This window comes from Notolabrus celidotus, chromosome 11 (genome assembly GCF_009762535.1).
Source record: "Notolabrus celidotus isolate fNotCel1 chromosome 11, fNotCel1.pri, whole genome shotgun sequence".
In the NCBI taxonomy this organism is placed as follows: Eukaryota; Metazoa; Chordata; class Actinopteri; order Labriformes; family Labridae; genus Notolabrus; species Notolabrus celidotus.
In genome coordinates this window covers 17,199,691-17,209,484 of record NC_048282.1, presented here as the reverse complement: position 1 = coordinate 17,209,484, position 9,794 = coordinate 17,199,691, and the positions used below count along the sequence as shown (strand labels likewise).

General features: G+C 38.5%; 1 protein-coding gene and 1 long non-coding RNA gene across 2 annotated transcripts; one reads left to right on the top strand and one right to left on the bottom strand.

Moving 5' to 3' along the window:
* Window positions 1-1,184: 1,184 nt before the first annotated feature.
* LOC117821610 (TRAF3-interacting JNK-activating modulator) lies at window positions 1,185-8,533 on the top strand. The gene is made up of 14 exons (XM_034696017.1): window positions 1,185-1,635; window positions 2,402-2,906; window positions 3,001-3,145; window positions 3,243-3,336; window positions 3,418-3,445; window positions 3,557-3,586; window positions 5,163-5,258; window positions 5,917-5,988; window positions 6,136-6,276; window positions 6,423-6,560; window positions 6,647-6,782; window positions 6,954-7,099; window positions 7,648-7,761; window positions 7,929-8,533. Exons 2-14 carry the CDS (start codon window positions 2,499-2,501, stop codon window positions 8,127-8,129), a joined length of 1,749 nt encoding a protein of 582 aa, XP_034551908.1. The 5' UTR covers window positions 1,185-1,635; window positions 2,402-2,498; the 3' UTR covers window positions 8,130-8,533.
* Window positions 2,229-6,116, bottom strand: LOC117821612. Its single transcript, XR_004633005.1, has 3 exons — window positions 5,909-6,116; window positions 2,919-3,099; window positions 2,229-2,535 (listed from the first exon to the last, which is right to left on the bottom strand). It is a non-coding gene; the product is annotated as an uncharacterized LOC117821612 (long non-coding RNA).
* Window positions 8,534-9,794: the final 1,261 nt, after the last annotated feature.

Below are 9,794 nucleotides of genomic sequence, written 5' to 3'. Positions count from 1 at the left end.
ATCCTGCTGAAATATCGCGAGATTACAGAAGGACCGTCACGTGCAGCTGTTAGGGGGAACAACCGGGAACAACCACTCGACGGCGCTGTTTGCAAAGACACAGTTTGTACTCGCTTGTACTGTTCTGCAGTTACATTTAGATTTATGACGATAATCAAGACGTAAATTGAGATTATATTATTTGATACGTTTTGTTAATATTTTGGGTCAATTATTAATATTTTGGCTCAATAATTAAATCTGACAAAACAAGAACAAATTCAGACAGTCGTGCAAAAATGTATACACACTCTGGCACAGGCTACAAACCAGCCGGGCCTTCCTATAGACTGTACATAAACACCGGAACTTCTCCCTTGGGCCTAACCATAGACTGTAAAAAATAACCTAACCGACTTTGTACGGCGGCCCTGAAGGACAAAACAAATTTACAAAAGATGAAACACTTTTACAAAGTTGGAGACAAATTTACAAATTGGAAAACATTTTTACATGTTATAAAACTAAATTACATCAGCAAAACACTTTTACCAAGGCCAAAACAAATTTTCATTTAAGAAAACAAATTTACCAAATAAAAAAAAAAACACATTTACAAGCAGGGAGACAATTTTACAAACGACGGAACATTTTTACCATTCCTGAAACAAATTTACATTTATTTTTAACAGAAAGGGAATGTTACAAACACCGGAAGTGATCCGGTACCAAACGGAGTACCATTACCAAACTTTGCTCCGTTTGGTTTCTCTCCATCCAAACAAACTAAATGACCCCTCACTCCCGGATCACTTCCGGTATTTGGTCCATTCCCTTTCTGTTAAAAATGTAATGTATTAAGTAATGACTGAAAAGGCAGAAGCAAAATGCTTATTTAAGCCTAGCCTACATTTTCTTTCTAATTAAGCAAGCAGCTTCCAAAGTGTAAGGAAAACAACAACAACAAATCAAAAACAAGTAAATCATGAACACTTAAAGACTTCAAAAACTGCTTTACATACCATTATTTTTAAAACCAAAAGTGAATCACAAGCTTTTAAATGTTTATTGGCATCATTATGCAATTTAATCCAAAACAGTATTGTTTTTCCTTTTATTTTCAAATGTTCTTCCTCACTCATTTAGCGGTGCCCCCTATGGATGGCCAGCACCCCTAGCATTTGCCTATACTACCTATGCCACGGGCCGGCCCTGCTACAAACTAACTGCTAAGAATGAAGCTATTGAAACTCAACAGAGTCAAGTACATCCTCAGATCTAAGTCTTCAGCTGCTTTTAAAGAAAATTTTGACAGCTACCAAAAATAAAATGTACAAGAGGGAACTACAAAAAACACACAACTCTCCCCAGTGTGGTGGGTTTTATCCCAGACTGCATGCAAAGGGAATTGGCCGGGTCTGTGTGTAATCTTGGGGCCCACCCGAGTATGCCATCAGTTTGGTGCGAGTGGCTGCTGAGATAGAGGAACATATGACGCTGTGGTTCTCTTCACTTCCTGTAAAATTATGCTCAACAGAAGCAGCTACATGTGAAAAAGACAAAACGCCTGCACACTGTTTCAGAGGAGTGTGAAAATGGATAACTTCTTAGATAACTTATGAAGACTTTGAGCTATTGAATGGGAAGGCGTTGTAGGTAAGCTCTGTCATTTTGTCTGCTTATCAGGCAACTTCTTGCATTTGCATTATCTTACACATTTTCCCTTAACAGTTTCTAGGAACACTTACCAGGGCCCAGTCAATCGTTGGTTAGATACTTTTCAGTTTCAGAGAAGCTTTCCTCGTAAAAATAACAGTGCAACAACTGCAACTTCTACATTTTTCAACATTACTACTCCAAGTATTACTACATTAGTCGAAGTAAGGGTTATATTGTGGCGTCTTTTATTACAAACAACATGCACAGACCACAGAGAAATGCTACTCGGTGCAACCCAGAGCATGTTAAACATATGAGACAATGTTAAGGCTTTGTAATTTGATTACATTTAAGAATACTGCTTGTGTACTTTCTTTCTTTAATTTGCTTTTTTATGCAGAATAAAATGTCTTGAGATGGAAATATCAGTGGGTATTTATGAAAAGGACATTTATACCAGTCAAATATGATGTCATATCTCAAATACTTACTGTACATCAATGTTTTGAATGATTTTTTTTTTTTTTAAATCAAGTTGGAACATGTTTTTTCCTTGTAAAACCATATTTTGCAGACACGTCTAACATGTCATATGCATCACTATTTGGTATGATTTTAGCCCAATTGTTTTCTTTCTGTGAAGTCAATCAATGTGAATAGTTATATTTCATATCCTGATACATTTTTAAGGCATCGTAGAAGCCAGAAGAGCAACTTTTCACAACTCAAGCCACCTCCTAACTACTTGTTCTTTTGACTGCAGGGTATATAACAGCACATTTCCAGTCCATCCCTGCAATATTCTGGTAATGTCTTAGCTTTCTGCTCCTGGGTCAAGCTTGCTGAGCCCTCATACCGCCATGGATGCCCTGGCTGTAAGTGGAATAGAGCTCTCCCCTATGAAAGATTTTGACCAAATAGTGGATTACAGAGCAGAGAAACGTGAACACCTGCGAGGACGTAACAATGTAACATCATGTCGAAGCCCTACGAGGGAGCTTGACACACTACGCATAAAGACTGAACTGAAAAACAAGAGACATCTGGAATTTCTAAGGAGGAGATCAGTGAGCCCGGAGCCATCAACAAACTGGTCTTCACAGAGAAAACCTACCAAAAAGACACTTTCAATGAAACATTATAGTCAAACCAGCAAGTCAGAGACATTGCATACAAATGTGCAAAACATTCCCACCTCTAATGGCCGTCCACTGATGATTTTAACATCAAACAGCAGCGTAACTGATGGCCCAAGCACCAGCAAATGGGTAAATACCTACCTTAGTGTTTGGTCACCTGATCTAGATTCCAACTTTTCACTGGGAATAAAAATATATATTTTCCTGTCCTCTTTTTTTCAAGGCATCTTTGTGGTCAGAAGAGGTTACACTGTCGAAACAAGAGACAGACCATGCAAAGAAGCAAACGTCTACCTCCAAACCAACAGCCAAAGAATTGAACCTGCAAAGGACAAAAAGCAGGGATAACAAAATGAATATTGCTTATGGTAAAGATCCTGCCAGACATATACTTTTAAGAATAGAAACTGACCATTTATCTTTGATGTTTGATACTAGTAATCATTTTCTGTTGTCTTTCTAAAGCTCAAAAGACAAGCATCAAAACATTAACCCAAACAGAAAAGAGTCACCAAAAACTCTCAGCCCTGAATTATCAAGAGAACAGTGTGCAGACAGAGTGAGTTTCTGTGAAATATTTGATCATAAACAGGAGTGATAAGTGTTTATACACATCTCTAAGATATTTTCTGTTGTGCAGGTCTGGTCTTGTTACTATCAGAGAATCTGTAAGTTTAGAATTATTTTTTTAGGTACATGACATTTAAATCTCATTTGGATGTTTAAAATAATGGATTCACCATTAAAACTGATTTTCTTCTCTCTTAACTCCCATGCAGGATATCCAGCTGCTTTCTGACCTTTTGCAGGTAAGCCAACCAATTCTTCATATTTAATTAAAAAAATCTGAAACTCTCTTCTTTTCAAAAACAAACTAACCACTGTCTGTGTTGACTTTTGTCAAGTGGACATTTATTTAATGTAATCACATAAAAAGTCCTGAACGAAACTTTCAGTTTGTGATTTTGGCAACCCCTGTAGACAAAGCAGTGCTCTTTGCGGGTCTTAAACATTCTGTGATGTTTCTTTACAACAAATCTCATCACGCTTTTTCTTAAAGTTTAATGTATCACTAGTTGAGGATAATTACCTTTGAAAATATATTTTTAAAACATCTGTTTCCACAGCAGCAGTCCATCTAACACCTACCTTGCTGAAGCAATTTCAGGCAGTAAAATACCTGTCTAGAAATGATCAATCTTGATGCTGAGGGTCTTCTCTGCTTTTGTAGCTCAAATCATAGGATCGGTAAATATTTCAGACTGTTCATAACCAGCTAAAAACTAGTCACATGAGCTTTAAGAAAAGATACAGTACAAAGGTAGTAGGTAGAGGGTGAATATAGAATAAAAGAAATGTGCAACATCTACCGGTGCCTGTAGTTTGTCCAAAATAAAGCCACATAACCAACAGTTAGTAATAGTCTGTCATAAATGTGTAATGCATGATCCTTTAAAGCTGCAGTTGGTAGTCACAGAGTAAACACATTTTCAGAGAGAGGGACTTCGAATGTCAACACTATCCCTCCCAACCAGATTTCCTCTTAGCCCCCCAATACAGATCGGCGTGTGCAGTCATGATAGAGCCGGACTCATAACCAATCGGAGGACGTAGAAGGGGCGGCCCCTTAACCAATCAGGACAGCGGAATGGAGATTAGCTATGATTTGTCCGTCATAATGGGAACGAGGGGGAATAATAACATTGCTTGATACAAAGGCATTGGAAAACAGAGATTTCACAATCGTCTCAAATTACTTCACTTACCGATGAGTACTGATGGGTATTATGACCTTTTTTCCAAACCCAGCAGAAAAAAAGTAATGTTTTTTACACCATTCCTACCAACAGCAGCTTTAATTACCTCACAGGTTTTGCTGAGTATCAATATACAATAAATACTGCATAAATACTTCATTTCTGTTTTTAAGATATTACAATTAATTTCTCCATTCTTCCAGATTAAATTTCACTAATTATTATTCCCCGTAATCTTATCTTGCACTGCACCTATACAAAGCAGGAGAGAAATGCTGAGTAGTTTGTTATTACTTAATTCACAGAAGCACAACACATTCAAGGATTTCACTTCTACAGCCTTACCTGGTCTATAACTGCTAGCTTGAGGTGGCTAATATAAGCACTATTAAGCTAGTTTTTGCTTTGTTACTGACTAAAGTAAATTCATGTTGCAATTAAACTAAGTATTTTTGACACAATATATACTATGTGTCTATACATAGTTTCTTATTATTCAAATTAAATATTAACTGAGTAATTTATTCTAAATATAAGGTTTAAACCTTCACAATAGACTTGACTGTCTTGAGCTTCCTTCAGTGTTAGTATGTTGTTATATGTGCCTCTCCTCTGCTCTGACTGACAGGAGGCCCTGTGGAGAGAGGAGGTCATGAGGAAGAAGTTGGCAACCCTACAGGAGAGCACGACCAACCTCATGAATTCCTCCAACAAAACATGGACGGTAAGTCTCTCCACCTGTATGAAAGGCCATTTTACCTCCAACACATCACCTTTGATTTGCAGTTAGCTCATATGATGCTGTTATTTATTGGTTTCGTGATTGATCTGGCACTGAGAACATCAGTTACAGTTGCAAACACAGCAGTGTTTAACAGCTCTGTCACAGGAAGGCCTGTGCAGTCTGTGGTTTGGAGCTTCCTGCCAGTACTGCATAGGATGAGTGAAAGCTGTCATTCTTACACAGGAAGGGTGTGACAGTCTCTAGCTTATAAAGCTGCTATACATTTTAATTAGCTCACTTTTAGCTTTTATGAATGAGGGAAAGACTGTTTATTTATTCTTAATTTTTTTTTAAATCTTGGTTACAGATCTAGAAGTTTGTGTTTAGTTTTAAAAATGCTTTTCACCACTTAATATTCAGGTTTGTTATATTCAGGCAACTTCTATGTTATTTTCTACACATAACATTGTACTCTAGTGTTGCAGCACATGCTTAATGTTTGGTCATGTTTGAGGCTCATAGGCGCTGTGAGTTCCCTCTTTGCACCATTAAACACAGACAGTGAAAGAAGCTGTCACACAGCTGTTTTGTACATGAACCATTAATTTTCCATCTGCAGGTTGAAGCGTGACAGTCATTTCCTCTCTTACCCACACAGGCTCGCTGCAATGAAGATCTGCTGAGAAATAAGATCAAGGCTCTGGAGGCACAGCTGCAAGTCTGCCTGCAGGTAAGAACGGCAGCTGTGAAGAAACCACTGAGTGTTCTATCATGAAATTTTGTCTTTCTTTCATTCTTTGCACCACCCAATCCTTTGCATCTCTCCGTGTAAGCATTTTTTAAATTTAACTCAGCAGTGTTCTATTCTTTTTCACAGAAGTTTCCAAAGGATGGAGTGAAGAAAGTGGTGATACAAATGGAGAAGCAGAAATGGGTGTATGAAGAGAAAGCACTGGAGGCCCTGCAGAGAGCTACAGAGGAAAAAACAGAGGCCCTTAGCATGGCTGAGACACTGCAGGTCAAATATGTCATTTTAAATCCAAGACCTGACAAACACAATATTTCTATTGGACACATACATGTTGATGCAATATTTTTGTTTTTACAGTTTTATACAGTATCAGTATTGCAGCTAATAAATTATCTTTGATATTTTGCCACCAGGAATCACTGAGTACAGCAAAAACAGAGTCCATGAGATGGCAGAGTCTGTATGAGGAGCAAAAACTGAGCTTTGATCAACTCAGGGAGAACCAGCATCTCAGCAATGGACAGCTGCAACAGCTGCACGGCCAACTGGAGGTACAGTCTAGATAATTGTTTATTGGCCACTGTAATGGTCAGAGGTTGCAGTGTTAATGCTTACTAATAACACGAGTGTGGTGCAGCTGTCCAGAGCCAGAGAGGCCGAGCTGAGGGACGTGGTGGTGTCATTTCAACAAGAGAAGAAGGAGCTGCAGTACAACATCTCTCTGCTGGAAGAGGACAACCAGATGTTTAGAGAGGAAGTACAGCAACTCACAGGTAAGACTCTTAAGTTTGATTCAACTTCTGGATCTGTTATCGATTCCATATGAATCTGTCAGCTTTATCTGAAAGAAGTTCAGGTTCCAAGCACTGATGTCTTTTTGCAGAACGTAAAGTATTAACACAAATGATATTTATTTAATGTGATGTTAACTTTTTAATTCCTAGATGGGAGTGATGAGATTCAGGACTTCCTGATGCAAGGGCGACTAACGTCAGAGGAAGCAGAGCCTCAGATGACAGAGAGGAGAGATTCCCAGGTGGAGGAGCAGCTCCGCCACACTCAGGAGAAACTACGCCTCAAAGAAAAAGAGGTAAAAAGGGAATGTGTTGGAATTAAGTGCACAAAGTTATTCACAATTTTCCTGTTTTGTTTAATTTTTAACTAACTTAAAAAACTGCAAAAACTGTGCGATGAGGATTCAGTTTTTGAAAATTACATGAAGAAAGTCATAACTAAGGTGAATACATTATATCTATGTTTGGAATGTTAATAAGCTCATCATCCTGATTAAGCATTACTTTTACTTGGCTTTGAAAGTGATCATACAATTTATAAATCTGTTTGAAAAAAATATGATTCTGTTAATATTACTTCATTGGTTTCGAGAGGACATTTAAGAGATAAAGGTGCATCTGTCCTCCTTCTCCATACATTTAGAATATTTCTTTCCTGTGGATCATCAGCAGTGTAAATGTACTAAAGGAGCTGCAGCTACATATGACCTCCTTGTATTCCTGTCCTTGTGTGTGTGTGTATGTGTGTGTGTGTGTGTGTGTGTGTGTGTGTGTGTGTGTGTGTGTGTGTGTGTGTGTGTGTGTGTGTGTGTGTGTGTGTGTGTGTGTGTGTGTGTATGCACAGTGTGAGGAGCTGCAGATTGAGCTGTGTGCCATGGAGCAGGAGTGTCAGTCCAGCCAGGCCCGGCTGTCGCAGTGCAGAGATGAGCTTCGACAAATCAGCCACCGCAGGAGACCGGTGAGCTGTGTGTGTGTGTGGGAGGGGAGTCTGTGTGTGTGGCCATTACATAGTCTTTTAAAAACTGTTTTCACTTTGTGTCTTCTTATGCTTAATCTGAAATGTAACATCAAAATAAAAATCCTGCTCTCTTTGTGTATCGCATCATTTCTTCTGTCTTTGTTTAGACCTCATGTGGCTCCTGGTGGAAGGTGTGGGTTTTCTTCCTTCTATTCCTTGCTGTGGCTCAGGTTGCCATGTTGTGGCTGTGGTATCCTCCTTTCAGGGAGCAAGTTGAAGACCTTTACTCTGACATGGAGACACGTATTGAAGACTATCTTCTGGAAATGGCCACACCTCCACACTCGGGCTGTTTTAGACCAATATGACAGTCAGAATAGTTTTCTGTTGTTTTAAAGTGAAACTTCTGTAGGATGTAGTTTGTGGATGGTTTTTAATTTCATGCAATGAAAGACTTGAAACTCAAAGTGAGTGTGATATTGATGTGTATGATGTTTGCACACAGTTTAAAAACATGCAAAATAAAAAATGAAACATTTTTTTGTCAGGACGTACTCTTTATACTGTTTACACTTAGACTTTTGACTTACCTTGATTGATTAAAAACAAGGTATGAGAGGAAAACCAAAAAAAGTAATGTCATAAAGTCACGGTAATAATCGCAGAGCTGTTGTGCTGATGGAACTGGCCTCAGAGAGTTGAAGCACTCAAATAAAAGAGCCTTTGGTGTGTCGTATTGTAAGAAATAAAGAAATATTTTTACTAATTCAAATATGAGTGTCTTGTTTGTTTTAATGGTTTAAGCTCAGAGTACATTGTGCTGTGGAGGAGGTTTAAAGCAGAATCCTCACTTCAGTTCATCACAAACAGTTTGTAGGATGTGTCCTCCTTCATTTAAACAAGGAATCACAACATGGAAGTCCTCAGACATAACTTTCTGTGTCTACTTCATAAACAATAAGTACCACTGAGCAGAAAACTATGTACAGAACTCACCCACCAGCATTAATTTTTCTTTTAAGATTTGATCCCACAATCAGGATTAAACCAAGCAGGATTCAGTCCCCCCTTACACATTATCCATCCATTATCTTGACCGCTTATCCCGTTAGGGGTCACGGGGGGCTGGAGCCTATCCCAGCTGACTTCAGGTGGAAGGCAGGGTACACCCTGGACAGGTCGCCAACCTATCACAGGGCAAACACAGAGAGACAGGCAATCATTCACGCACACACCTACGGGCAATTTAGAGTGATCAATCAACCTGGTGAGCATGTTTTTGGAGTGTGGGATGAAGCGAGTACCCCGAGAGAACCCACACATGCAAGAACATGCAAACTCCACTCAGAAAGGCACCTGCCAGACCAGGCAGGTAAAACTAGGAACCTTCTAGCTGTGAGGCAACAGCGCTACCCACTGCACCACCGTGCAGCCCAAATAACACATCAATGATATACTGTATAATGATATGTCTGCTTTGGTGTCTTTTACACCCAGTTAAGATGCATTCTTCTTATTGATTTGTCCCCTTTTAACTCAGCTGTAAGAGTCTGTCGGTGTGTAAGTGAGCGAATACAGGAGTTTGTTTCTTTTGGTTGAGTTATGAGTTGATTTTTGAATTATATGTTTTCATCAAACATATGTCAATCAAAATTATCAACACAAAAAAGGATATGGTCCTACTAAATGATAAAAAAAATCCAGTTCACTACATGACTTAAAAGCACCTACCTTTGTGGCTCCTACAATGCCAGCTAAATTACCAGCATGTCAATAATCCTGTCACTCAAACAATAAAACTGAATGTTTTCAAGAAACTAACATTTTTATAGTCATAAATATTGATTGCAGAAGTAAGACACTGAGAAATTATTTAATTACACATGTTTTTCAGATTAAAGATAATCAACACTCTTATTGTCAGTAGCATGTAGTTAAAGTGCAATTGTAATTAACATTCACCTCATAAGGTTAGATATTTTTTTATTCAATCATTCTGTCTGATGATAAATGGTAATTTACAAAAATGCAAT

What these genes read in the sequence shown, in the direction of transcription:
- LOC117821610 (XM_034696017.1), top strand. Translation starts at nt 2,499, where the DNA reads ATGGATGCCCTGGCTGTAAGTGGAATAGAGCTCTCCCCTATGAAAGAT. An exon ending in CAAAATGAATATTGCTTATG is followed by an intron (nt 3,146 to 3,242) that starts GTAAAGATCCTG and finishes GTCTTTCTAAAG; the next exon opens with CTCAAAAGACAAGCATCAAA. An exon ending in TTGTTACTATCAGAGAATCT is followed by an intron (nt 3,446 to 3,556) that starts GTAAGTTTAGAA and finishes ACTCCCATGCAG; the next exon opens with GATATCCAGCTGCTTTCTGA.